Source organism: Struthio camelus, chromosome 7 (assembly GCF_040807025.1).
Source record: "Struthio camelus isolate bStrCam1 chromosome 7, bStrCam1.hap1, whole genome shotgun sequence".
In the NCBI taxonomy this organism is placed as follows: Eukaryota; Metazoa; Chordata; class Aves; order Struthioniformes; family Struthionidae; genus Struthio; species Struthio camelus.
This window is the reverse complement of record NC_090948.1, coordinates 16698847-16726476: the sequence shown is the minus strand read 5'-3', so window position 1 is coordinate 16726476 and position 27630 is coordinate 16698847. Positions and strand designations below refer to the sequence as shown.

Below are 27630 nucleotides of genomic sequence, written 5' to 3'. Positions count from 1 at the left end.
GCGTCCTTCGCAGGGCGGCACAGGGGCAGCATCTGCCCTCGCAGATGGCACCACTGGGGCCACGCCAGGCTCTGCCCCCGCAGCCGCAGCCCGGCAGGCCAGGCGTTGCTCCCCGCGCTCTGTGGGGTGCGTTGGATGGGTTGGGCAGCTGGGCCTGGGTACTGGGATCCAGTTGTGGGGCTGGAACCTAGCAGCATGGGTGCTGGGGTCGAGTTATGGGGCTGGGGCCTGGTTGTCGGCCTGGGACCCTGCTGCGTGGGCACTGGCGTATGGCTATGGGGCTCCAGCCTCAGGAGATGGCTGGACTGGGCCCAGGATGCCTGGGTTCTGCTGGGGTGAGCTGGGGTCTCGGCGGCACATGGCTCCCCTTCATCCTGGAAGGGGGCTTGGCAGTGGCCTGGAGCAGTAGGGGCCCTGTTGAGACACCAGCCAGAAACAGGGCCTGGAGAAGCCGCCGGAGCAGGAGGGGGGAGGCTCATGGAGGGAGGCAAGGGGACAGCCCGAGGCAGCTTCTCCCTGCACGGCATGGGGCACGGTGCAGCGGGGCTGATGTGGGTCAGAGGCTCGCTGGCTCAGCCTGCCCAATGCCCTGGGCTGGATGCAGCTGGAGACCACATCCCAACATGGGCATCACCAGCAGGAATGAGCTGGGCCAGCCAGCGCAACAGAGATGGTGGCTCGTAGAAGAGGTGACAGGGTCAGGGGGACGAGGTCTCTGAGCATGGCCAGGAGAGGACAGAGCTGCTGGCAGGGAGCTGGCCCAAACCGCCAGGGAGTGACAGCTCTCAAGCATCCTGGCATGGGTCCCCTCAGAGGTGTGTGGCCTGCTACCTGTCCCCGCTAGGCACTGCTGCTGGAGCAGCAGGCTGCAGGGGGATCTCAGCAGCTTCCCAGCCTCCTGGCTCACGTGGCCCCTGCCGCCTCCGCAAAGGGCAGCAGCGGGTGCAGCAAGCACCAGCCACGACCTCCCCAGCGCATGCAACGTGCTGCTGCAAACCCTCTTCCTTCCTGCCTGCCAGCTCTGCGGCTTCTCAGCCCCTTGCCTCCCACTCACCTGCCACCAGCCTCCCCATGGCTGTCTCCTCCCAGCCCCACGGGCCTGAGTCCCCTCGTCTGGCAGCCCCAAGCTGGGGGACTGGCAGGGTGCCCCACAGCTGCGGGCAGGCAAAGAGTGGTGGCATCCTCCTACCAGGAGGAGAGGAGAGCAGTGTCTGGAAAGGGGTTTGCACTCCCTACCGCCTCCCAGCCTTGCTCTGGACACCCCACTACCGATGCCAACGCAGCCAGTGAGCCTGGGCCGGGCAGCGGCAGGCAGCGCTGAGCGCTGGTGTGGTTATCAGGGCCACGGGGCTGACAATGTCTTCCTGAGGACCTGAAGCTGCGGTGCTTGCCTCCCCCGGGAAGGTGCACAGGGAGAGCTGAGCTCCCCTGCCTTTGAGGAAGGGCTGCCTGGGCCAGGAGGCCTTTGGCTGCGGCGAGGGAGTCCCACGGGTGGGCAGGTTGGGCTCGCAGCCAAGTGAGGATGAGGGGAAAGCAGGAGCTCTGCTGGAACTGCATGGCCCTGGGCGCAGGATAGGTCCATTGTGCCCTGCTGGTGAGCCCTGAGCCCTCTGCTCTGCTCCTCCCCCATCCATCCCCTCCTTACTCCCCTTGAGGCATCCAGGGAGAAAGAGAGGTGCTGAGCTCTCCCAGGGCAGGAGAGGAGCTTGGAGGAGATGCTCAGCCCCGCGCGGCTCAGTGGGGAGCCCCAAGGAAGGGGTGTGAACCCTGGTGTCCCCAAGTGGGATTACAAGAGCTCAGCACCCGTGATGCTGGGAGGGAGGAAGCGTTTTGCTTTGGATGTCCCTGGGCATCAAGGCACAGAGGGACCGTCAGCCTCTACCAGCTGCCCTGAGCACGGGGTCTCTGCGCTGGTGTCAGGGATGCCTGGCTGAATGGGAGCCTTATTTTAAGAGTGCTCTAGGCTGGGCAAGCAGCTGAAACGGTGCCCTCTGCGGTGAGATACTGGAGCTTGGCTGCTCTTCCCCCGCAGTGAAGCACAAAGGCGCCGGGTATCCCCCGAAGGCCTGAGGGAGCCTTGTTCCCCGCTCTGCTCCAGCTGCGACTGCGAGATTCAGCTTTGCGGCTCTCGCCCTGGGCCTGGAGGCAAAGCTGCGGGCAGCCACCGGGGACGGGACACCGCGACGTTCGCCCACTGCTGCCCCGGCTCCCCGCAGCCTCCTGGGGGCCGAGGCGCCCCGAGAGCCCGCTCAGCGCAGGGGCAATGCCCGCGACCACCGCGCCGTGCCGGCAGCCAGGCCTCGCTGCCGCCCTGCCCCGCACCGGCCCAGCGGGGCGCAGCCGGCCGCTGCCATCAGCCGGGGCGGGGGGGGGGGTCAGAGCGTCCCGCGTGCCTGACCGGGGACACCCCCAGCCCGGGGCGGGGGTCCCGCCGGGCCCGACATGGCGGCGCCCACCCGCCTCCCCGCGGCGACGCGCAGCGGTGACGGTTGGGGGGGAGGGGGGGAGAGAGAGAGGCAGAGCGCGTGCGTGCCGGGTACGCGCGCGCACGCACGCACGCACGCGCGCACGCGCGGTGGGGGCGGAGGGGGGGCGCGCCCGGGGAGGGGGGCGCACGCGCACGCGCAGACGCGCCCCCGCCCGCCCGCCGGCGCAGCCGCCCCCGCGCGCTGCCCCGCTCGCGCCGCCGCCGCGGCCCCCGCGCCGCCCCGCCCCGCCCGCCCCGCGCTGCTGCCGCCGCCGCCGCGGTCCCCGCGCGCCCTGCCCGCGCCCGCGCCTGCGCCCGCCCCGCGCGGGGCCGCCCGCCCGCCCGCCCGCGGCGCGCCGCCCATGCGAGACCTCCGCGGCCCGGGCAGCGCGCAGCGTCCCCCGGCCGGGCCAGGCATGTGAAGATGTCAGTGGGCTGTGCATGCCCTGGTGAGTGCGCGGCGCGGCGCGACGGCGGCGGGGCGGACGGGGCGGACGGGGCTGGGGTCCCGCGGCACGGGCGCCGCGGTCCGGTTGTGGGGCTGCGACCCCGCAGCATGCGTGCTGGGGTCCGGTTATGGGGCTGGGACCTTGCAGCATGTGTGCTGGGGTCTGGTTATGGGGCTGAGACCTTGCAGCATGGGTGCTGGGGTCCGGTTATGGGGCTGGGACCTTGCAGCATGGGTGCTGGGGTCTGGTTATGGGGCTGGGACCTTGCAGCATGGGTGCTGGGGTCTGGTTATGGGGCTGGGACCTTGCAGCATGGGTGCTGGGGTCCGGTTATGGGGCTGGGACCTTGCAGCATGGGTGCTGGGGTTTGGTTATGGGGCTGGGACCCCACGGCAGGGGTCTGGTTACGGGGCTGGGACTTTGCAGCATGGGTGCTGGTGTCCAGTTATGGGGCTGGGAGCCCGTGGCATGGGTGCTGGTGTCTGGTTATGGGGCTGGGAGCCCACAGCATGGGCGCTGCAGTCCGGTTGTGGGGATAAGACCTTGCAGCATGGGTGCTGGTGTCCAGTTATGGGGCTGGCTCCCTATGGCATGGGTGCCAGGCTCTGGCTATAGGGCTGGAACCATATGGCATGGATGCTGGGGCCCAGCCATGGGGCTGGGATCGTATGGCATGGGTGCTGGTGTCTGGTTATGGGACTGGGATCCCACAGCATTGGTGCTGGAATCTGACCAGGGGGCTGGGACCATATGGTATGGGTGCTGGTATCCAGCTATGGGGCTAGGACTCTGCGACATGAGTGCTGGGGTCCAGTTATGGGACTTGGACCCTATGGTATGGTAATTGGGGTCCAGCTGTGGGGTTGAGACCTTATGGCATGAGCGCTATGGGGCTGGGACCCTATGGCATGGATGCTGTGATCGGACTATGGGGCTGGGACCGTATAGTATGGGCACTGTGGTATGGCTGTGGTGCTGAGACCCTGTAGCATGGGTGCTGGGGTCCAGCTATGGGTCTGAAAGTGCATGGTATGGGTGCTGGCGTCTGGCCGTGCAGCTGGGACCTTGCAGCATGGGTGCTGGGGTCCAGCAGTGGGAACGGTGATCCTCATGGCATGGGTGCTGGGGTTCACCTCCAGGGCTGGCATCCCCTGAGGTGGGTGCTGGAACCCTACAGCGTGGGGGCTTGAGTCCAGCCCTGGTGCTGGGGCCTGGCTGTGGGGCTGAGGCCCTACAGCATGGGCGCTGGGACCCTGTGGCATGGGTGTTGGGGTCTGGCGGTGGGGCTAGGGTGCCTATGGCATGAGTGCTGAGATCCGGCCGTGGGGACGGGGTCCGGGCCATGGCACGGGTGCTGCAGTCCGGCACGGGTGCTGGGGCCCGGCGCAGTGGGGCAGCGTGGGTGCTGAGCACCCCAGCCTGGCTCGAGCAGGGGCGGTCTGCGGCGCGTGGCCGCTTCGGGGGGAGCGCTGGGGGCTCCCTCCCCGCCCTGGCCCCCTGGCAGGGCTGTCAGTGAGCTGGGGCCTCCCTGGGGGGTGTGATGAGGTGGCGAGGTCTCAGCGCCCAGCCCGGCTGGGTCTCCGCTCGGCATCCCCAGGGTCCGCGGGGCACCTGCCCCGATTCGGGTGCCGGGGTGCGAGCGGGACACCGGCGCGGGCCCGATCCCGCTAGCCGGGCGCGGCGGGGAGGTGGCGCGGCGTGCCGCGGGGATGCGCGGCCCGGGGCAGGGGCGGGAGAGGGCTGCCGCGGGGAAGGGCGCCCGCCTCCGCCAAGGTGGGAGAGCGGTCCGCGACGGTGGGCCGGGGGCGCGGGGCCCCTTCCCCGGGCGGCCCGCGGCTGGGCTTTGTGCCGGGGCGCAGGCTGCCGGGCGGGACGCTCCCTTCCCCGGCAGCTCGCTCGAAGGCCCGGCGACGAGTTTCCGGCGTCACCTCGGTCCCCGGCTCCGGGGCCTGCTGCCGCGCGGGGCCGGGAGCCGCCGTGCCCCTGGGCCGCCGGGGCGGGGGGGCGGTCGCCGGGAGGGTGGCGGCGACGCGGCCGTGCGGCAGCCCCGCGTCCTGCCCGCTGCGTCCTCCGGGCGCCCCGTCCCCGCGCATCCCCCCGGCAGGGCCTCCGGCCGCCCTCGGCGGGGGGCTGCGGCGGCGGTGGGGGGGGGGGGGCGTCCTTGTGCCGTGGCCCCCCTCCCCTGCGCGGCCCGCGCCTCTGGGCTGCGTTTCCATGAAGCCAGGCGGCCCCTTCCCCCACTGCCTCCTCCATCTCCCACTGGAAGCTGCCAGAGCGCTGCTTCCTCAAGCAGAAAGTCACGTGAAGCTCCCTCCGAGCCAGGCCAAACATTTAAAGCGCCAGCCCCGACGGGCACCGGAGGGCGCGGGGGGCTCCCCCCCCCGCCCCGGCCTCACGGGGGGACAGCCCGGGCGAGGGGAGAGCCGCGTCCCCCCCCCGCCCCGGCCCTTCGCCCGGCGGAGCTGGCGCGTCCCCTCGGGAGCTGGCCGGGTGCCACCGGGAATGTCATCGCCATGTTGGTGGGCGCAGGGCCCCCGCCTGCTCGGCGCGGGGGGGCTGCTCCGGGGCTGCCGCCCGCCAGGCCGGGAGCATCCCCGCGGGGGGGCTTCGCCCGCCGGCTGCCCGGTTGGTGTGCGCGGTGGTGGTGGTGGGGGGGGGGCAGCGGGAGCCGCGCGGTGCGTGCCTGCCCGCGGGTGCGCCCCCCGCTTCCCCCTCCCTCCCCGGCCGCGGCCGGATGGCACATCTAGAGACTTCCCTGCTGGTCACGTCCCCCCTCCCCCTTCCCCTCCCTGGACTGTTTATCGGAATATAGAGGGGAAAAAAACAAAACAAAACAAAAAAAGCAAAACCAAGCCCTGCCGCTGGCCTCCTGCCAGCCAGAAACATTTCATGAGCCGCTTTGCCCAGGCTGCTCTTCGGGGGCTGCGTTAACTTGGAGGAGTTTCCTGCCAAGGAGCTGCCGCCGGGGGGGGGCTCGGCGCTGAAGGCCCGGCGCTGCCCCAGCGCCCCTGGCCCCCCCCCCCCCCCCGGGAAGGGTGCCCCCGCGGGGCTTGCTCTCCTCCGCCGCCCCCCCCAGGAGAGCGTCCTGCCCCGCGCCGGGTGCTCTCCCTGCTGCCGGGGCCTCGGTGCCGCCGGGAAGCGCCGTGGCCCTTGCAGCGGGCCGCCGGGCGAAGTCTGCCCCTCCGCCCCAGAAACGGCGACGTTGCAAAAAAAAAACCAAAAAAAAAAAAAAACCCCACCAAACAACAAAAAAAACCCCGAACCCAAAGCCTTGTGGGGAGAACCAGCGAGGCGGCGGGAAGTAAACAAACTCTGCACGGAGCCGGCGGAGCGGAGGCAGCCTGGACGCCGCGGCCGCCCTGCCCGTGCACCCCCCCGGCACCCGGCGGGCGCCCGCTCCCCGCGGCTCGGCCCTTCGTGCCGGGGCAAGTCGTGGCGCCCGGACCCCAGCGCCCCCCCCCCCCCCCGGGGGCACCAAAAAAAATCCCCCCCAGCCCATAGTAAGGGTGCTGCTGGTGCCGTGGGGCCCCCGGAGAGGGCAAGGAGGGGGAGCAGAGCCGTGCCCGAGGGCCCGGGGGGGAGGACGGCAGCCTTGCCCCTGCGCGAGGCTCCCGGCCTCCCCCTGCCCTGCAGCGCTGCCTCCGCCAGCTCTCTCGTTTTGCAGCAGGGAAGCCAGCGCCTTGCCCAAGGTCAGGCAGCGAGCGAGCTGGCCGAGCCGCGAGCAGGCTCGCGCTCTCTGCGCCCAGCCGTCCTCTCGGCCGCGCTCCCCCGAGCTCGCCCCAGCGCCCTCCGAAGAGCCTGCTTGGCCCCGCTTCTGCAGGCGTTGCCTCGGGCCCTGGCCCCTTCCTCCCTGTGGGCCCCTCGGGGTCCCTGTTGGCTGGCGGTGCTGCGGGGTCCCGGCTCCAGCTGTTGGGAATAGCAGGGGGCGGCGGGCTCCCGGGCGGCGCTCGCCCCCGCTGGGGTGCCCCCAGGCATGCCCGGGGGAAGGAGCGGAGGGGTCCCACCGCCGCCAGCCCGTCACCCCGGCCGAGCCGACTATTTCACGTGCTGTGCAGCACGTGGAAGCCTCATCCTGCGTGGCACTGAGCTCTGCTCCGGAGCAAGGCCTGCCTGCCCGCATGCTTTGAAACGTGGGCTGCAAACGCGGGCCTCTCTCTTCTGCCGTCCTCTGAAAACGCAGGGTCTCTGCTCCTGACCCTGCAGGCCACCCCGTCGCCTCGCCGGCCCTGCGGAGGGGAGCGCTTGGTGCCCGGCACCTCCCCTGGGCGCCGGAGCAGCGTCCTCTGAGCGAGCGTCCCACGCGCAGCCCTCGGCTCCGCGCGACATCCCGGGCGGGCCTGGGAGGAATGTGCCGCGCTGGAGAAAAATGGGGTGCGGGGGCCGGCCCGGGGGAGGCCGGCGAGGTGGGAGGAGAGGCAGCTGCGTGCAGCGGCGCGCTGCCCTGCCTGGGGAATTCCCCCGGCCCCGCGCGCGCTCTTCGTCGCCCGCCGGGCCGCGGGCGGGAGGGCTGCCAATCCTCCTTCGGCCCCTCCCCGGCTACGGGCCGGACCGGCTCTGCAGGGGGCTGCGAGGGCAGAGACCCTCCCCAAAACGGGCCGAGGGCCCTCCGGAGAGGATTGGAGGGCGTCGCGGGCGCTCCCTCGCCCTGCAGCCCCCCAGGAAACCTGGAGGCTGCTGAGCGCGGAGGGAGAGCCCCTCTCGGGTGCTGGAGGAGCTCCTGCCCCGTCGCCTCCCCGGTGGAGACCCCCTGCGTGAAGGGGGCGGCGGGGAGGAGAGAGGCGGCAGCGCAGCGGTGTGGTCCCGGCAGAGCAGTTTGCTGTGAGGCCCGGAGCCAAGGGGGCCGTGCTGCCCGGCGAGTACCCGTCCTCGCCGCCCGAGCAGCAAGCGGAGGAGCTGGCCCTGCGGTGGCCGGCTCTCGGCGGGATCCCGTAGCCAAGATGGCTAGTGCAGCCCTCGCCTCCTGCCCCGGCTCTGCGCGGGCAACGGGTGGGAACCGCGCGGGCGAGATGCTCTCTCTGCCAGCTCTCGAGCCCTGCCGCTAGCCGTTGGAGGTCACCGCGGGCTGCTGGCCGGAGTCCTGGGGAGAGGCTGTGCCAGGGCTGCAGGGCACGCTTTCACCGGCGTTTCATTTCCATCTTGCTGGTGATGCTTGGATGGAAAATGCCGTTCGCCCCATTTGCCGCTGTGCTGAGAAGCGCCTGCCTGGTAGATGCCGCGTGCGCCGTCCTCCTACGCCTGGCGAGCTCCGGAGCCGCGCTGGCAGGTCTAGCAAAGGCAGGAGGGGGGAAAGGCGCCCCGGCGCCCAGCGCAGGCTGTGCTCAGCGGCGCGGCAAGTCGGGGTTCAGGGCGCTGGTGGGAGGCTGGACGCATTGCAGCCGCGTGGCGCAAAGCCCTGGGCCTGGGCGAGCTCACCCTGCCGCCTCAGGTTTGTGCAGCAAAACTTTGATGGGTTAACTTTGTACCAGCGGGCTCAGGGCTGGTTGCCTGCCTGCCTGGCTCCGACTTTATTCCGGAAATGGTGTTGTCCGTTCCCCCGCAGCCAACGTAAGAGTGCTGTAAAAGCCGGTGCAGACTCGGGGCTGCGTGCCCCGGGTAGCTGGGTGCAGCGCAGATCCCGGCCCAGCTCGCCTCGACGCTGCTGAGCGGCGTGGCCCTGCGGCTCGGGCAGCGGTGACCGCCGAACCGCCAGCGCACAAGGACCCGCGCCGGCGGCGGAGGGGCCCTGGGTCGGCTCAGCCTGCCCCGGCGGCCCCGGCCCCCGCCAGCGGCCCCCGTCCCGGCACGTGGCGCCCCTCCGCCTGCGAGAGCCTGCGTGCGTGCGTGCGTGCGTGCGTGCACCAAGCGCCCGTGCACCGGCCCGGCCGCCGCCTCCCCAGGGAACGCCGTGCCCCCGGCAGGGGCAGGCGGACGCGGCGGCCCCCGGGGCAGGGCAGAGGCTCGGGGCCCCTCGCCGGGGAGGATGGGGCTGGGTGACCGTTATCAGCCCGCCTGCAGGCTGCGGCTGCGGTTTCCTGCTGTTGCTGGAGGGGGAGGGCGCCGGGGAGCCTGCGGGGCTGCTGCTGCGGCCCCGGCTGCGCCGAGCCCCACCTGGGGCCGGCACACTCTGCCCGCGCCCCGGCGGAGCCGGTGGGTCCCGCTGCGGCGTTTGGGGCGGGCGAGCCTGGGCTGCGGCGCCCCGGCGGAGGCGCGAGAGCCTGGCTGCCTGCGCGGGCGGCAGGACCCCGTCGGCGCTCTCAAACCAGGGTCCCCGTCGCTGCGCGTCCCCTTCCCTCGCAAACAGGTGGCCGTTGCCGGACAAACGCAAACGTTGCATCGAGGCTTAATCTCCCGTGCCACAGATGCCAGCCCCTGCCCTGCTCCAACCCCACCCTGCCCGCGGCCCCCTGGGCTGCAGATAACGCCCTGCCCGCTCCCCGCGGCGCGGGAGGGCACCGCTCCAGGCCTCGCGCCGGGAGCCGTGCGCGGCGCTGCGCTGCACGGCTGCGTGCGCGCTCTGCGTCTCGCTCTGGCTCCTGCCTTTGCAGGACCCGCGAGCAGCTGCTGGAGCTCCTGCCGCCACGGCACCAGGCGCTGCGCGGGGCGGGGAGGCAGCGCCAGCCCCCCAAGAAAGCCCCGCGGTCCGGCCTGGCGGGCAGCGCTGGCCTGGGGAGCTGGGCAGCAGGAGCCGAGGGGCCGCGAGGGCTGCAGAGCGCCAGGCTTTCTGCAGGAGCGGCAGCGCACGGCCGGCTCCGGGCCCCTCCTACGCGCCGAGGGGCTCGTGCTGGGAGCGGAGCCAGGTTTCTGCAGCGAAGCCCAGGTGGAGCTGCCGTCTGAGTCAGGCCGGGACGTTGGCTGCTCCAGCCAGCCGGGGCCGGCGTGCTGCGGGACAGCTCTGCCGGGTGTCACCCCCCGCCCCAATGTGCCCAGGCACCTGCCGGGGGCAGCACTCCCGGGCCCCTCAGCAAGCTGAAGGCACCTCTTCCCTGGCACCCGCTTGTCCTGCTTCGGTCAAGGGGCTGCTGGAGCGGTGCAGAGCCCGCGCTGGCTCTCACCCGCCCAGGCCTGGCCCCGGTTCCCGCCTCCCAGCCGGCAGCAGCGCATGGGAGCGCGCTGCTTCGCAGGCACCGCAGCCGGCCGCCAGGCACGGGGCAGGTCCGGGCGCCCGGAGCGGCGTGCACGGACGAGCCCGGGGCTTGCCGGAGCCCGGCTGGAGGTTGCTCAGCCGGCGGTGCGCAGGGAAGCGGGCTGGGCAGGCGGGAGCAAGGCAGCGGGAGCTCTCCCTGGCGGGGCTGCGCGGCCGAGGGGGCGGTAGCGCTGAGAAGGAGGAGCTGGGTCGCTGGAAGAGCCCAGCGTTGGGTTTTGGCTGAGCTGGGTAGAAACAAAAGGTTGGGAGGGCTTTTGGGAGCACGGGGGATAGCAGGCTGCCACGGCCTGACTGCGGGGCATCTCCCCGCGGGGATGCAGCCCCCAGCCCCGTGCCGCTGCCCGGGAGCCACGCTGTGCCTGGCGCCAGCGCGTGCACCGCGGGAGACCTCAACGGGCCGAGAGTCTCCCCGGCAAAGGTCCTGGGCAGGGTGAACGGGACTGGAAGGCCGGTCCCAGCGGGCGCTAGACCCAGAGCTCCGGGGCGGACGGGCGATGGAGAAGCTGCCGCCCCGTCCGGCAGCGGCCGTGTCCCTGTTTGGCCTAGCTGGCAGAGAGAAGGCAGCTGTTCGACAGGAAGGGCACACATGTTAGCAACAAAAACACAGCAGCAAAAGGAAGCAGAAGCGATGCATTATTGATAGAGCTATTTGATGCTGCTATATTGGGAGAGCCGCTTTGGAGTGCTCGGCAGCGCTGCACGAGGGGTGAGGGGAAGGGGCGGGCTCTGCCGGCACAGAGTTACCTGCTTAAAATAAACCACGTGCGGCGATGGTCCTGGGGGACGTCCCCCGCGTTGGCCGGGAGCGTTTGCAGCGCCCCTCCTGCCCACACCGCGGGGGTCCGTCGTGGGGCGCAGTGACACCCCGACGCGCTGGTGCAGGGTGATGCCGGCCGGCTTGCTCACCTCTGAGGGGTGGGGGCCTGGAGGGGGAGCTGCTTTTAGGAGAGGAGGTGTGCACGGGAAGGCACATGGGGGTGCCGTGCCTCGGTTTGCCCGGTAAGCAGCAACGCCTGCTCCTTGGGCGCGGGGGCGAGGATTTCTGTGCCCCAGAGCAGCGCTCCATGTGCACGAGCGGAGGCCGGGGCCGTAGTGCAGCCCCGCGGCGGCGGTGGCAGCGTTACCGGCCAGCCCGGCTGCGCGTACCCCCCCTCCGAGCACCCCCTCTCCGCCTGGCCCCCGGGGTGCCGGCTCAGCCAGGCTGCTCCAACCCCGTTTTTCCGCGCAGGATCCCGGACCCAGGCGGGCTGCAGGGCTCAGCCCCAGGCCAGGAAACTGGCTGTAAAACGAACCATTCTTGTAACATGAGAGAATGCACCTGGAGCGCCTGCAGTCGTAAACCCCCCGGCTCTGCTGCCAGAGGGGGGCCGGGGCTCTCTGCGCTGGGTGGCCCAGCCGGGGCCACAGAACCTGCGAGAGAAACCTGCCTCCCTACGTGGGGCCAGTCTGGGCTTGGGGCAGCGGGCGCCGGCGCGGAGCCGCGACCCCTCTGCGGCGGGCATGGGCCTCGGCCCTCTTTCTGCTTCTGCTTCTTTCTTTCTTCTGCTGCCTGGGTTTTCCGCAGGCCGCGAGTCGCCCGGCCTCAAGGACAGTGCGGGAACACCGCGCGGTGTTTCTTTGGTGCTGGTGCCGTGGGAAGCCCCTTGCCGGCAGGACATGCCAAAGTCTGCACGCAGCGTGCTCCTGCCCCTCGGAGCCTGCTTCCAGCCGGGCGACAACACCCCCCCATGCCGTTCCCCAGGGCTTTCCTCCGGGGACTGGTGACGTGTTTTACAGCAGCAGGCAGCGATCCTGCGTGCGATCGGGACCCCTGTTGTGGTGCGCAGCACGTGGCAGAGCAGGGGGCTGGATGCAGTCCCTGGCGCCCTGTTGCTCTTGGCTGGCCTCTCCCCATCGCTGCATCTCTGGTGACCCGCTGGGCAGGAACGAGACTTGGTGTGGGTGCAGACACCTCGTCTGGGCCCCGTGCTGAAAACCCTGCCCCCTTGCACCCCGGGTGGGCTGCCTGCACTTGTTGGGTGTCCTCCCTCCCAATGAAGTCTTTCTCCAGCTCCTCTCGCTTTGGAGTGGGTGTGCGCAGAGGTGTGTGCTTGGTTGCTGCTTATTCACTGTGGCGTTGCTCGCTTCCCCACATTTTTCTCTCCCATCCCTGCGGGATGCTCAAGATGTGTCCCCGTGCCCTCAGCAATAACTTCCCAGCCCTGCCCTGGTAGCCCCTCCGCCAGCTTTTCCCATAGCCCCTGGGCTTTCCTTATGCGTCCTGCTGTCTGGAAACAATGCCGGTGCCGTTTGGGAAGGGTTAATGCCGGAAGCCCCCAGGATCTGCCGCCTGCCCGGCATGACTCATTGTTGAGTTTCCAGCCTCCACCAAGCCACCTCCAGAGGAAAAAGGAGGCCTGTTTTCTGCCCCGCTCCTGCCCCAGGCACCCCCTTGATCCAGGCATGCATGGCTTCAGCGGGGAGGGATGTTCCCCCCTTGAGAGAGGCAGGGAAGCAAAGCAGATTTGCATTTGAAAGGCGGTAGGATTTCAGGGGGAGATGGCTGCCGTCTGGCTGCGGGGGACTCCGGGGTGCGGGCCTGCCTTCGCAGCTGCAAGCGACTGCGGGCCTGCAGAGGGGCCCCCGGTCCCCGCCGCTATTTGGACAAGCCCAGGGCGTTGGGAAGCGCCAGGCCAGTCCGTCTCCCCTTCGCTGCCCGTGCAGGCTGTGCGGTTTGCATAGCTAGCAGGTTTTTTTTTTTTAATGTAAGCGTGCATCTGCGTCCGTGCTATGCGCGTACCTGCGCCAGAGCGCGTGGAAAGGAGGCCCCGCGGGCTGGCTGTCCGCACGGGGAGCCCCCCCCGGCTCTCACGCGCCTGCTCCCTGCCTGCCGTGGGGCGCTCAGCCCCGTGGGCGCAGCATGGGCGACGCCGGCCCGTTGCCGTGTTCGGCTCGCCGGCACCTTTTGTCCGGGGCTGTGCAGCCTCTGGCCTGGAGGGCTCCCTGCGAGCCCCGGGGCTCGCCAGGTCCCGTGGCCGCGGTGCCGTTAGCCGGGCAGAGCCGGCCGTGCAGCCGGGGCAGAGCCGCGCGGCCCCGGCCTGCGTGTTGGGCTGCAGGCGTTGTGCGTCTCCGAGCGAAAGGTTTGTGCCGGTTCTCAGGATTTGGCAGTTTTGCTCCGCCAGGCCCAAGCGGGAGATCCCTTGGGGGGAGCCTGGGGCCGAGGACAGTGGCGTTTCCGCCCCGCGCGGCGTGCCGAGCAGGAGCTGTCGCTTGCGCTCTGCCCCGGCGGCAGCTGCAGCGAAGCCTCCAGCCGGAGAGGCGTCCCAGCCGCCGCGCGATGGCCTCTGGCTGGGCAGGCAGTGCTCGCAGGAGGCTCGTCCTCGGGCACGCTGGCGTAGGGAGGCTTTCCTCCCTGCCTGTATTTTCTGCACGCGTGCAACGTGCCATCCTTCCCTGGGCTGCACGTCTGGCGGGGAGCCTGCCCGAACGTCGGGATCAGAGAGGCCTGAGCATCCCCGGCGCCCGCGGTCCCCGCTCGGTTCCTCCCCTCTGGGACAAGCACGTGCGCTCGCTCCTGCTCCTAAGCTGCTGCCGGCCCCCCGGGCAGGATCTGCGCCAGCCGTGCGCGTTCCCCGGGGCAGCCGGAGTCGGCCAGGGCCCTGCGTCGCTGGCACGGAGATCTCGGCAAGCCTGCTGCGCCCGGAGCGGGGCTGGTCTTTGGGGAGCCCGGGCAGACGTGGGGCCCTTGCTAGGGGCAGAGCGGAGGCCGCGTGTGGGGGGAGCGTGGGGCCGGGAGGGGGGTCCCGTTGCGAAAACCCGGGGAGCGGGAGCCACCCGTCGCTGCCCCCGCGCTGCGTGCGATCGCGCATCGCGAGGAAGGGGCTCCCCCGCCGCCATCGCCGCCACACGCTTCCCAGCTGCATCCCAGCCCTTCTGCTCTCCATCCAGCATCTATTTAATTATTAACTCGGCTATAACCATAAACAGCTGGGGCTGCTGCAGCCACGTGGACCCGTCCAGCACTGTCGTCAGAGCCGAGCAGGGACACGTGAGCAGTCCCGGAGGGCTGCTGAGCCCCGGGATAAATTGTTCGGGGCGGTTGCTGTGGATGTGCCGGGCTGCGGAGCCCGCGTGCCAATGGGCGCCGGGTGGTGGGGACAACAAATCCTGGCTCAGCAGGACTAAATTTGTGCGTGAGCCGTGCCCGGGCCGAGCCAGCCCGCCTGGGTCAGGCTCACGGCCCCTGCGCTGACCCGGGAGGCGGGCGGCAGTAAGGACCACGCGTCCCGTCAGTGCTCGGCACGAGCCCTGGTGGGAGGTTTTCTGCGGAAATGTGCCCCCCCACCCCAACCCCTGAAACTGGCTTTTGGGCAAAATGGAAATTTTCACAAATACTAAATGAAAAAGGGGATTTTTTTTTCCTTCCGTGAGCTGTCCTGCAGCAGCCGGAAGCCGGGGGTGGTCCTCGGAGGTGGCTTTGGCTGCAAGAGGTGTGCTTGTCCAGGCTCGGGCAGCAGCGGCTCCCAGGCAGGCGCGGTGCTCGTGCCGATTTTCGACGCCGGCGGGCTCACCCCCGAGGAGCGGCGGTGGTGGTTCGTGCGATGACGAGAGGTGCTGTTGTGTGACAGCCCCCGTTCTGTTTGAATTAAGAAGCAACCACCGCACGTTTCTGGCTCCTCTGCTTGCACGGCGTAATGACCACCCCGCACCCCTCGAAACCCAAGCAGCAAATAAGGGATCTGCCCAAAGTGCTCTTTTAAAACTCCGGATTGCAAAGCTGGTGCTCGGGGCCCGTTTGGCCCTGTGCAGGTGCCCGGATCCGGCCAGCAGGCGGGCAGGCACCAAATGCCCCCACCTGAATCACACTTACAGGAGTGGGGTGGAGGGAAGGAAAACGGGGACGGCGAGGCGCCCGCGGGGCAGGTCCGCTCTGGGCAGCGTGGCACCTCCCGCGCTTTGCAGCAGGCTGGCAACGGCATTGGTTGGAAAAGAGAACTTGTTCTGTCCCTCTGAATATATATATATGTAAATATGTATATACGTGAGCTGATGCAAGGGGGTGTGGGTGGAAGGATGGTGCAGGGCTGGGAACTAGGTGTAGAGGCCAGCCAGGCTCCTGGGGTCTGCGGACTGGCGTGAAAGCTGTTCCCTTGGGTCAGCGGAGGCACATTGCACTGCTGCCACCTGCAAATAGCCAGCCTGAGCCTCTGCCACTGTGGCCACCTCCCAGTCCCCAGCTGGTCCCATCTTGCTGGGACAGCCCAGGTTGGGCCGGACTTTATTGTAACAGGCTTGCTTTGGGCCCTGTTAAAAATATCCCTGGGCAAGAGCTGGGATTAAAGGGGGCAGTTCCTCTTCCGCTCCTCCCCTCCCCACCCACCCCAAATTCGGAGGCCAGGACAGCTTTACCCTGAGAGCTCCAGCAGGAGACCTGGTTTAATCTGTCTTTGGTGATGCAGCTGTCTGTGTCTTGGGAAAAGTGCTGGAAACGGCAAACTTTTAACTAAGCTAAGAACGTAGAGAGGTGAACTCAGTAACTGGGAAAACTGGATCTTCTGGTCACCCGGGGACCCCTGCAGGGGCCTTCTCCTCTTAGAGCCCCTTGGGGTGAGAGTCTGCCCAGGGCTGGGTTGTATCTCAGCTGGGGAACAGATACAGCTGAGGTTTCCTTGGCCGCATGTGATGGGAGTTTGGGATGCAGTGAGGCGGCTGGGCAGAGGGGCCAGGCCGGGACAAGCAGGGTGCAGGCAGGATGGCTGAGCAGGGGCAGACAGGACAGGCACGTACAGTACAAGAAGAGTGGAGGCAGCACGGCCAGGCACAATGCAAGGAAGGTAGCTGTACAGGCAGGGTGCCGGCAAGGTAGCCAGGCACGGTGCAAGGAGGGTGGCTGGGCAGGGTGCAGGCAGGGTGGAGGCAGAGTGGCCGTGCAGGTAGGGTATGGGCAGGGTGCAGGCAGGATGGCCGTGCGGGGTGCAGGTAGGGTGGCCGTGCAGGGTGGCCATGCAGGGTGGCCGTGCAGGGTGGCTGTGCGGGATGCAGGTAGGGTGGCTATGTAGGGTGGCCATGCAGGGTGCAGGCAGGATGGCTGTGCAGGGTGGCCATGCAGGGTGCAGGCAGGATGGCTGTGCAGGGTGGCTGTGCGGGGTGCAGGTAGGGTGGCCGTGCAGGGTGGCTGTGCGGGGTGCAGGCAGGATGGCCGTGCAGGGTGGCCATGCGGGGTGCAGGTAGGGTGGCCGTGCAGGGTGGCTGTGCGGGGTGCAGGTAGGGTGGCCATGCAGGGTGGCCGTGCAGGGTGGCTGTGCAGGGTGGCCATGCAGGGTGCAGGCAGGGTGGCTGTGCAGGGTGGCTGTGCGGGGTGCAGGTAGGGTGGCTATGCAGGGTGGCCATGCAGGGTGCAGGCAGGATGGCCGTGCAGGGTGGCTGTGCGGGGTGCAGGTAGGGTGGCCATGCAGGGTGGCCATGCAGGGTGGCCGTGCAGGGTGGCTGTGCGGGGTGCAGGTAGGGTGGCCGTGCAGGGTGGCTGTGCGGGGTGCAGGTAGGGTGGCTATGCAGGGTGGCCATGCAGGGTGCAGGCAGGGTGGCTGTGCAGGGCTGCCGCCTTCCCCGAAGGGGGAGCGGGACGGGTGCGGGGGCCCCGACGCCCTCGGGGGGGCGCGCTGCCCTTTGTGCTCCGGGGGCCGCGCGGCGCCGTGCCAGGCGCGCGTGTGCGCGCGCGCGCGCGCCCCCGCCCCGTCCCCGCCGGCCGGCAGCGGGCGCCGCCGCCGCCGCCGCAGCCATTGTGGGCCCGCGCGGCGCAGACAAAGGAAGCGCCCCGCGCCCGCCCCGCCCCGCGCCCGCCCCGCCCGCGCCCCGCCCGCCCCATGGCGGCCGCCCCGCGCCGCCCGCCCGCCCCGCCGCCGCCGCGCTGAGACCCCCGCCCCGACGGCCGCCCCGCGCCGCCCCGACGGCCGCCCCGCGGTGAGTGCCCCGGGCCGGCGGGTGCCCGCGCCGCCCCGGGAAGTTTCCCGGCCCCGCTCGGGCAGGGCAGGGCAGGGTCTGTCCCGTCCCGTCCCGTCCCGTCCCGTCCCCCCGCCGCGGCTCCGGCAAAGTTTCAGCGCCGGCCCCGCGCTGCCGCTGCTGCCCCGCTGCGCGCCCGGCTCGCCGTGCCGCCCCCCCGCCCCGGTTGCCCTGTGCGGCTCCCCTCCCTCCTGCCCGCCCCCTCTCCCTCCCTCCCTCCGCGGCCCGGCTCTCCTCGCTCAGCTCCGGCTTTGGGAGAGGCGCCCCGGCCCCGCGGGGCGCCCCGCTCCGTGCCCCCCGGCGGCTCCCTTTGTTCTCCCCCTCCGGCTCCGGCCCCGCGGCCCCGCGCCCGCTGTCACACCGCGAGCACCCGGCCCCGCTCCCCTCCCGGCCCGCCCGCTGCAACTTCGTCCGCCCGCCCGCCCGTCCGCCCGCTGGGAGCAGCATCGGAGGGTCCCGCGAGCGCCTTGCGGACACCTCGCAGCGGAGCAACGTGTGCGAGCGGTGCGAGCGCGGAGGCCGCGGGCCCTAATCACAATAGCCGCTCCCCGCCGCGGGGGCCAGGGTGCTTCGGCCGGGGTCGGGGGGCCGTGCGGCGCGAGGAGCTCGTCCTCGCCGTCGGACAAAGCGCCGGCTCGGTCCGGGGGGCTCGAGCGTGGGGGCGGCCCGGGAGCGGGCGAGCGCAGAGCGCTCGGGGCCGGGGGAAACTTGGCGCAGCAGCTGCCGCTCGGGGACCGGGGCGTGCGCGCGGAGGACGGGGTGCTTCTCCCGCGGTCCTACCCCTCCCGGCCGCGGACGGGTCGCCTCCTGCGGCGGCTCCCGAACGGCTCCGCAGCCGCAGGGCTGCGACGGGAGGAAATCGCACCCCGGCGCGTTGGTGGCAGGGGCAGGTGAACGCTTCCCAGACCCGAGCCGGGCGTCGCGGAGCGAGCCCCCCGCGCAGGCCTGCGTTTGCACCCCTAGCCCCCGAGGCCGCCCCGCGCGGTGCGCGCCATGGGGCCAGGGGTCGCTCTGCATGGCGGGGCTCAGCTGGCTGCAGGCCCCTGATTTGCAGGTCCTCCAGGGCCTGGCTGTGCACCGGGCGCCAGGGAGCAGCTTGGGGCAGCCCTGCTGGGAGCCGGCCTCGTGTCCTGGGGTTTCTGGGTGAAAGCGGCTCTTGTTTCCATTGCAGCAGGCCCGTGTTGACAGAGGCTTGGCACCGAGCGCGGAAAAGCGAGTCCTTGCCCCGCAGGGCTCCCTGCGGCAATTCTCCGTGGTTTCGCGGAGGGGTGAAGTGACTCGCCTGCAGCCACCCAGCAAGTGTGTGTTGCGCGGGAGCTGGCTGTAGATACCCCGTGGGAGCAGTGAGCCCTTGCGCCTTCACGCGGCTCGGGGTTTGAGGCTCCCCCTGGGTCGAGGTACTTTCTACCCTGTCCTGGGGAGCGATACCCACGAGTCTTGAGCTCGGGACGTAATTTTCCCATTCAAAATTGCTGTTTCTCATCCCCTGGTAGCTGGGGGAGGAGGCCCCCGAAGGCGCAGCGGGTGCAGGCTGCTCGGCTGGGACGTGGTGTTGGTGGCTGCTCAAGCTGGAAAGCTTTCGGCCTGCTTCTTCCCTGAAACCAAACTGTTTTGTGAAAAGCGTAACTTTGGGTTGTCGATCAGGTTGGGTTCTTCGGAGTCCCCAGGCATCCTGGGTTTCAGCGGCAGGCAGGTGTGGGAGCAAACTCGGCGCTACTGGGGTCTCCTGGCTTTTCTCTGCATTTGATAGCGCTTTGCATTTTGTTTTGCAGTGGAAATCCTCCAGAATCAGTCAGGTATCAGCTCTTAATAGTTTGTGGTGCAAGTATTGGCATATTTGGATGTCTTTATTCTTTCTTTAAAACCTCAGTTTCTGGAGTGCTCTGGTTGTGGGAGAATTCTGGTTTCCATTGAAGAAGAAAAGAATGTAATCTCTGCCCTCCTGCTTTTGTAGAAATCCCATGTCTGTCACCCAAAGACACCTTAAAGACTCGGAAAACAAGTGAAAGGCAGGCAAAGTGTGTTGTTTTTAAAAAGGAAAAGACGTGTTATGATCTGAGGGAAGACGGGCTCATGTTTGAATTCATGGGTTTGGCGATGCAGGTTTTTCTCTGTTTGGTGTGGGCTTTTCCCCGCCGCCGCAGCGGGCTACAGCAGGTGTAAACCAGGAAGAAGCTAGTGAAAAGCCACAGAAATTAACTTGTGAGCAGTGGTGCCTTGGACTGGGGCAGGACCTGGGGCCCTTTCTGCCCGCTCTTTGGTGAGAGCGGAGAGCCTGCCTTCCTAAGCATCCCGCGTCCCTCGGGATGTGGGATCCGCGGAAGGGGCGGGCCAGGGTCCGTTCGGTGTCCTGCGGCTGGCAGGGGGACGCTGCCGCAGAGGTTGTCCCCTGCGGGTCTCTCCTGGAAAGCCTGCCCGCGAAGCAGCGTTTCCCACCAGAGCCTTCTTGCTCTGCCTTGCAGCCAGGAACCTTTCAGCTCCTTTTGGAGGCGTTTTGAATCTTGTCCAGCGTCACCCCAGTTTGTGCCAGAGCTCTGTACGCTTGCGGCTCTGCAGCGACATGCACCCAAGTCTGGACTCTGAGCACCTTGGCATGAACTTGTGGTTTTTATTTTTGTGGGGCCTGCAACTTCTGCACAGTCGCAGAGCAGCAGCAGCGCTTCTGACCACGTGCATGCTGGCCCTCTCCTTCGAAAACCTCCTGTCCTCCGAGTGACGTAGTGGACAGGGTGCTCCAGATGCTAGTTACACTGTGTGCATCCCCGTGTGTGTGGGTATTGCAGCGCTTGCCGTGATGAGGTGTGCTGTCTCACCGGTTGCCCTCCTGGCTGTTGTTTCAGGCCGACTGGTATTGCAGGTGGGGATACCTGGGTGAGATGACTTGCCCAGGGGCGTGCAGCAATGGCAGGGATGGTTTCTGGAGTGCTTTGCTTCTGGTCCTGCGTTGGGCAGAGGAGGGAGCAGACATCTCTCAGCTCTTTGGGGGTGGGAAAGGCACTTGGGTTCCTCTGTCACCCTGCCTCGTGTGCGCTGGGTTACTGGTGCCGCTGGCCGATCGCAGGCTAACCGGCGGCCCTGGGGAGTCCCAGCCGGTCGCAGGCTCTGCAGGGGACCGGTTCTGGGTGCGTGCAGAGGGTTGAGGTGGCAGGAGCAGCGCGTGCACCGCTGGCTGGTTCAGTCACCTGGCTGGCTCAGCCCGACGTCAGGCTGCGTTGAGGGTTCCTGAGAGCTGCGGTTATCCAAAGCGGGGACGCCAGTGACAGCACATGCCGCTAACGAAGCAGCAGCCAAAAGTGTCCGCTCCAGGCGGAAACCTCTGGGAGGTGTTAACTGAGCGTCTGGAGAGGTGGATGCGGAAATCTGTGCTGGCTCCTGCTAGTGTCCTGGGTGCTGGTGGCAGGTGGGGCCACTTTGGGATGGTCTCAGAGCACCACTCTTGTGCTGGTCTCGGTGCTGAGGAGCGCTCCAGGTCCGTGTTTCTCCAGCTGTTGCCTCAGCACCAGTCACCTGGACGTGGGTGGGAGCCACGGGCCCGGCGACCCAAAGCTGCTTGTAAGGCAGAGGCACCCAGGTGTTTTGAGACCAGTACTGCCGTGGGCGTTTGCAAGACTTGCGCTCTGTCCCCAGCTCTGCCGGTGGCATCTGTCGCTCCCCTGTCCTGAGCCCCGTCTGCCGAACAAGGGTGAGCAGGATGCAGCGGTTTGAGAGCAGCAGGAGCGGAGCGGCGCTGGGGCCGGAGCAGCGTTGTTAGCGCAGCGGCTTCTCCGCTCGGGGGGCTTGTGGGGGCACTGGGAGGAGAGCTGTCCCAGCCAGCACGGCTAAACCAGCGCCAGCCCCTCCGTGACCGCTCTGAGGTCAAGCGTGGCCTATTTCAGCTTGGTTTAAACTGACTCTTAGAGAGGTGGAAGCTCAGCCTGAGCTGATGGGGGCAGAGGTTTGCACTAACAGCTTTAAAAAGTGATGGAGGTCCTTTGGTGCAAGCTATTTTCAAGCAAGTAGGTTCCCACCAGGGCTGCGTGTTCTGCTTGGTGCTGTTTGTCTCCCTCCTCTCCTCGCCTGGATCTGGGATCGTCTGACCGGAGGTGAGGGCGAGAGGTCCAGCCGGAGCAGCCAAGCCCTTCCCCTGGGGGCGAGCGCTGCGCCCCAGCGCCAAGCTTCGGCCCCGGCGCAGGCCGCTGCGGCGCAGCCAGCTGGAAGGCGCAGGGGCCCTGGGAGACGCCAGCTCCCGCTGCATCCTTGCAGCAGGAGTTTCCAACTTTCCCCCGGAGCAGGCGGCTGGCTGGCTGCCAGGACTGCGGGGCTCCACCTAGGACACAACATGGAGCGAGGCGGCTCTTCGTGGTGGGGCTGTGGTCTCTGGAGACTACGCGTCCCAGCGTGCAGCACTCGGCGCTCCTTGCAACGGCTCGGAGCGAGGTGGAGCGGTGCATCCCGGGATTGCAAATCTCCATGCGCCACGTGGGGGCTGACAGCCTCCTGGGCTCCTAGGCAGGCTGACTGCTCGCCTGCACCCAGGCTGCAGTCAATAGCCGCGGGGCCTGGCAGGACTTTTCCCTGCCTCCCCAGTCAACTGTGGCTTCCCCTGCAGTCCTTGGCCAGGTCCTGGCAGCCTCGAGCCAGAGGCTGACTGGGACCAGGGAACGGTGTGAGGATGGGTGCAGGGAATAAACCGTGCGTTGTGCTTGCAGGCTCCGGCAGGTCTGGGCGATCTGCTCAGGGATCCCCCTCCGGCAGCTGGAGAGACAGGACCAGTCTCTCCCCGCTGTTTCCCGGCCCGCCGGGTCTCCGCTGCATGTGTCTCGGGAGGATCGCAGCCCTGCTGAGAGCTTCCCACGCAGCAGCCATGTGAAACCTGCGTGAATTTTGGCTGGAGCTGCGCTGTTTTGTTCTGCTGATGTTTGTCTGGGGGGGAAGGAGCTGTGAGCAGTAGCAGAGGTGCTGTCTGCAGGCTCTGGAGGGCCATCGCTGTGTCTGGCTGCATTTGTGAAATTTTCTGTCTTGCCACAGAGTCTAAAAACCTTTGAAGATGAAAGTTATAGCTTGTCAGGAGGTTTTTTCACAGGGTGCTGACAAGGGTTTTTTTTTTTTTCTCTTTTCCTAGCCCTGTGGTTCCAACATCATGGGTTTTTTTTTTGTTTGGTTGGGTTTTTTTTTGTTTTTTTTTCTTTTTTACCCACGCTGTGCATGTGCTTGCTGCTGGAGAAAGAGAAGGATCCCAGCCCCAAGCGTGCTCACTTAGTGAGGGATCTTTGTGGGGTGGCGAGGCGCAAGGGTGGGCATGTTCGGGCGAGAGGGAAGGAGGCTGAAAACGTCAAAGGTGTGCACAAGCTAGTTTTTGAGGCTGATATTAGCAGCGTTTGATTACAGATCTTCGAGACAGCACGTTTAAAGCAATATTTAGTGCCTGTGGGATATTTCCCTGAGTCACAGGAAATGAGTGACTTGTGTCAAATTGACAGCGGAGCTGAAACTGGGTTATCTGTGGGATTGCATCTGGGGTTTGCAGCGTTGGAACAGATTCAATTTTCGGTCGTTTTTGCAGTTGGCAGGGCGTCCTCTCCTGTCTTCCATCCCTGAGACGTCTCCGACCACGTGTCTGAATTATCCAAGGGGCTAAAGAGAAAAAAGGGAGATGCCTGCTATTTCGAGGTGTCAGCCAGTTATCACAAAGAAGTGAGATATCTCTGGGGTCCCTGCTCAGCACCTAACTCTGCAGGCCAGGCAGAAGCAATCTGAGCCTCGACCAGCAAGTCCACATCCCAGCCTGAGCTCTCATTGCGCGTTGCTTTTCGGATAATGCCGCCTTGCAGTTTGCATCAAGTTTGTGACTTGGTTCAAGCCCCGGCGGAGGGAGCGCGAGCCGCCGGCCGCACGGGGTTTGGCGGTGCACGGGGCCTCCGCTGAAGCGCTGGGTGGTGGAGCAGTGCAGGAGCGCCAGCGCGTTGGCGTCTTCCCCGCCTCCCGCGATGTTGGCTCTTTAATTCCTGGTTCAGACTCCCCGCAGCCCGGGTCAGGCGGGCTGTAGCTAGTTATTATTTCTCAGGCCGGTCGCCGTCCCCCTGAGTTTGCAACCCCGTCAATAGCAGGGAGCACCCGCGTTCGCCGTGGTCCGAGGCGTTTTGTGCGCTGCTGATGGGGGGGCTTTCGTGCTAATGCGCCAGGGTGCAAGCCGGGGCAGGAGCGCGTGTCCCCCCCCCGCTGCGCGGGACACGGCAAGTCCCCCGTGGGGCTGTGGCTGTCAGCCGAGCTTCCCAGCGTGTGCCCGGGCAACGAGCTTAACCCCCCCCCGTCCCTGGCAGGAAAGTGGCTCCCTGAATGGGAATACGGGAAAGCAGCGTGCCCGGTTTTTAGCCCGGGAGCGGTGTCTGCCTCCCCGGGAGAGTTTCTCCAGCTGGCTCGCGTCACCTGGAGCCTGGATCCTTCCCTGCTGGATGCAGGGAGAGCAGGTCAGTGCCGAGCCGTGCTCCTTCCCCGAGCGACTCGGGAGCAGGCGGGGTCTCCTAGGGCCGCGGTGCCCAGCAGCTGAGCAGCAAAACGGCCGCGTTCAGGGATCACCGCGGCTGCTGTGCAGCCGAAGATACCCGCCGCCTGGGTGCGGGAGATGCGGCCGCGTGGTGTGGGCAAGGAGACAGCTAATGGTCAAGATAAGCTCTGTGGCCTGCTCAGATGTGGGTACAGCTGTTGTGTGGCTCGAGAAAAGCGAGAGCGTAATCCCTGTGCGCAGCAGGACGGGCGATGCTGCATGCTTCACCTCTGTGTATGTCAGTGTTTACTCGGGGCCGTAGCAGGGTTGTGCAGCGGGTTGGCCGTGTTCGCTCTTTCAGTGAGGCTGGATCCGTGACCTCGCCGCCTGGCTTCCTGCAGGAACGTGTCTCCCGCGCGCCTCTTCCCTGGAGAGCCGGGCCTCCAGGGAGCTTCTGCTGTGCTCGTGCTGCGCTTTCAAAGCAAGCAGGGATGCTGGAAGTTGAAACTCTGGGGCTGATGTTAGCTCACAGAGCGGCACTTGGGCAGTGCCACTGGTGTAAGTTGTCTGTGTTTCTTTTAATTTAATAACAGCACTAGGTTTTGAGCTACCCCTCTCTCTCCCCCCTCCACTCCAAAAAAGGAGAGAGAGAGGAGACGAAAGCAGGATTGCCGGGGGCTAACCAGGGGCTGGTCCACATGCACGTGCCTTTCTCAGTTGCTCTGGATACTTCTCTCTGTTTTTCCCCCTTCCAGCCCTGCCAGCTTCCCTGCCACCAAAACTGTCAATGGACAAAGCCACGTGAATTATTTGGTCCACATGAGAAATGCAGCCCCGCACCCTGCTCTGAGGAGCACCCTCCCTGCGCTGGTGCCAGCTGGGCTGGGCTGGGAAGATGGATTTCCTGCCTCTATCAGGGCTTCCCCACCCCGGCAAAGCAGCGCCTCGGAAACAATGCCGCTATTTACACTTTAAAGCCTCGTTAGGCAGCCAGGAAACGGGCCGAGTGCATGCCGGGAAGGAGCTGAAGCTTTCACCGAAGGCTAGCCCCTCTTCTTCACCACCCGGCTGCTGGGAGGAGCAGGGTGCTCCCTGGTGGAGTTGTAACCCTGCAGCCTCTTTCCGGTCCCTTTTTATTACTGTTGTTATTTTTTTTAGCCTCTAGAGTCCCTGCCTTGTTGCTGAGCTTTGCTGCTTGCGCAGAAAGCGCGATTGCTGTCCGGCCGGAGAAGGTTCCTCTCTCGGGTGTAGAGCTCCGAATCCTGCTGGTGGCCGCAGGTGTAACAGCGAGGTGCCGGCGCTGCTCGGCCTTTGTCCTCGGTAGCGGTCGCTGTTTTCTCTTTGCCAGCGAGACAGTGCGAGGGGAGTGCAGGCAAGGGCTTTCCTTCCAGCGAGACCCCTGGGAAGGCACGGTGCATCCCCCTGCTTCGTGGTGGTCCTACCCCCTGCTCGCTGTGACGAGCCACGGCCCGGCGATGCAGCCCCTCGCGTAGGGGCCCTGGCTTTGCATGATGTGCTTTTGGCTGCTTTGGCAACGTAAGGATCCCCAGCTCTGGGGGTTTGGTTTGGGTTTTAACCGTTCGCAGCGCAAGGAAGCTGCGGGGCTGGGCTGGGGAGCGCATCGGAACAGCTTTGCTTGCAGGGCTGGCTGCTGCCAGGCAAGGAAAGTGGAGGAGAAGGCAGATGGAGGGCTGGGCACCGCTGAATTGCATGTGAGTCACTTGGAGAGCACCCGCCGTCGTTTCCCTGGACGCTTGTACGTATGGAGCTGCTTCCTCGCCAGCTGCTGTCTGCTGTGCCTTTTCCAAGCTCTCGCGTCAGCCCTGCGCCGCGCTGCTGGGCTCCTGGCGAGCCCCTGGCCCCGGCTCTCCACCTGCAGGGACCCGGTCGAGGCATAAGCGTCGAGCCTGGGTCACTCGGAGCCTGCTTGGAGTTTTGCATGTGCTTGCATGCGGCGAGCCAGCCGGCAGCTCCTGCCTGGGCTCTGTCCCGACAGAGCCGGCCCGGCTGAGCAGGCGCTCCCGGTGCAGGGGGGAGGCTGGATGGGAGCAGCCGGAGCCGGGCTGCAGCAGGTCTTGGGATCCCTCCTAGGAGGGTTCCCCTCTCCCGTGCCTCCCCGCAGCACCCACGGCTGAGGAGCGGTGGCACCGCCTGCCCGGCCACAGGCACCGCGCTGTTCGGAGGGACCTGCCTGGGCCAGTAGCTCGCTAGCTGCAGTGTCAGCCAGATTTTTTTCCTTGCCGACCACGTGTGCATTTTTGTGGCACCGAGCATGTTGTGGGGACCAGCGCTGGGAGCCTCAGGAGGCGTGCAGCTCTCCGGGCGCTGCAGCGCTCGGCAGGATAGGGGCTGACGGCCGTGCTGGCAGCGCACGCAAAAGCCTGGTGCTGCCGCCTGGTACGGAGGAGTTTCTGGCTCGCTGGCTCTGCCGCACACTCCGCTCAGCCCAAATCAGGCTGTGGCAGCATAGCGGCTTGCCGGCGTGGTTTGCTCCGGGCGCGGAGCAGGGCGAGCGCTTTGCAGGCAGACCCGTCGTGCTGCCGCAAAGGAGTGCGTGCAGCCAGACGACTCCCGCCGGCGGAGCTGCAGCTGCCAGGGATGTGTAAAACCCGACAGTGTGTCTGCAACTCGCCCTGGGGAGCAGTCGTGCCCTGGCAGGAAGAAGGGCTGGGTCATCCCCGTAGCATTCCCCAGCTCTCGCTGGGACTAGCATGTAAATACGAGGGCCTTGGAGAGCCTCTCCCGTAGGGTTTTTCAGACTTGCAGTCTGCAGAGGCATCGCACATCCAGCAGCACAGCAAGCTCGGGATCTCTATGCACGCGGTGTCTGCCCAAATCCTCGCTGCGCTGTCCCGCTGGTCCGGGGCAGGCTGCCCGACCCGGGGGGCAGGAAGGACCTCGCACGCTCGCCGTTGTTTCACGGCACGCGGGAGCTGGTTGGTGCCCCAGCTGCCCCGTGCTGCTCCATCCTCCTCGCTTTTCACTGCGGCGCGCAAAGGAGAAGGAGCAGGAGGTGTTGGGAGGAATCGTCTCGGGCCGAGCGCGCTGGGATTAGTTGAGCCACGGCAGGGAAACGGCGAGTCGTGCGGGTCTGCGTCACCGTGCCCGGGGGGACGGGGGTTCGCAGAGCGAGTCGAGCAGGGGCGAGGAGGGAGAGCGCAGGGATCTGTCAGGCTTCGCTGCGTGAATCTTAATCAGGGTTGATGACGCTCCTGTTTTAAAGTAATTGCATTCTTTCGTGCAATGCTACTATCGCATGTGTATGTTACATGCGTTTTAAAATCCTCTCTGCCATGAACGTGGGGTTTGAGCAGCCTATATGAAACCCGAAAGCTACTGTTGAAATTGTTTAAAACCACTTAATCCAGTAACATTTTACACTGCATAAAAATAATACTTGGTCAGGATGCTGGTGTTGCTGAGCCCACCTGGCCAGTCCCTCCTCACCCCTCTGAGCCTGAGATAGGTCACTTCATGGAGCCCTCAAACCAGGTCATGTCAATATTAAATCTGCTTGGAAAGGCCCAAGGTCAGAATAGGTACCCGGGTCAGAGCAGCGGTCCATCTCCTCCGTTAGCCCCCCTCCAGGGGCAGAGGGTCAGGGAAAAAGCATCAGCAGCGGAGCAGGTGGAGGGCGAGCTTTTCCCCTGGTCTCACCGTCCCGGGAGACCTTTGCGCGCGCACGGAGAGTGTTATTTTCAGTTTAGGTGTCTGGCTGATCCGCTCGCAGCTGGGAAACAGACTGGGGCCTGAGAAGAGCAAGAAAGCTTGGGGGCTTTCTCCTTCCTTCTCTCATCGATGAATAAAAACAAAGCATCAGAGGATAAGATCTGCCTGTTCTGTTTTTTTTCCCAAGGACGTGGTGACCAGAAACGAGCCGTTCACTTCACAATCTGTAGCTGCTTCTTTCTTTGTGTAATGAATTGGTTGGTTTTAAGCAGAAGACATGCGCTTTTGGAAAGTTTCCTATGCAGCAAGCACACTTCAGCTTAATGTCATTTAACGGCAGCAAGAAGGAAATTAAAACGCTGGTTTTGTAGCGTAGTTGCAGTTGAATTGTAAAGTCCATTAGGCCGAACTTGACAGGGAGCTCGTGGATTGAAGCAGGAGGCAAAAATTCTCTGTTACCAGCGCTGACCTCCGCAGCAAA

At 66.7% G+C, this 27630-nt stretch overlaps 1 protein-coding gene across 3 annotated transcripts in view; it reads left to right on the top strand.

Annotated features, from left to right (window-relative positions):
- The first annotated feature begins 2790 nt into the window (after positions 1–2790).
- Positions 2791–27630, top strand: part of LDB1 (LIM domain binding 1) — a 33526-nt gene continuing 8686 nt past the window's right edge. Inside the window, exon 1 of one of the 3 annotated variants that reach the window (XM_068949853.1) lies at positions 2791–2916. In XM_068949853.1, the coding sequence (XP_068805954.1) occupies positions 2892–2916 (25 nt within the window). In that variant the 5' untranslated portion in view covers positions 2791–2891. Of the gene's footprint in view, positions 2917–16913; positions 16979–27630 lie in introns of those variants that run through there. The other 2 variants (XM_068949854.1, XM_068949855.1) reach the window with 2 other exon arrangements.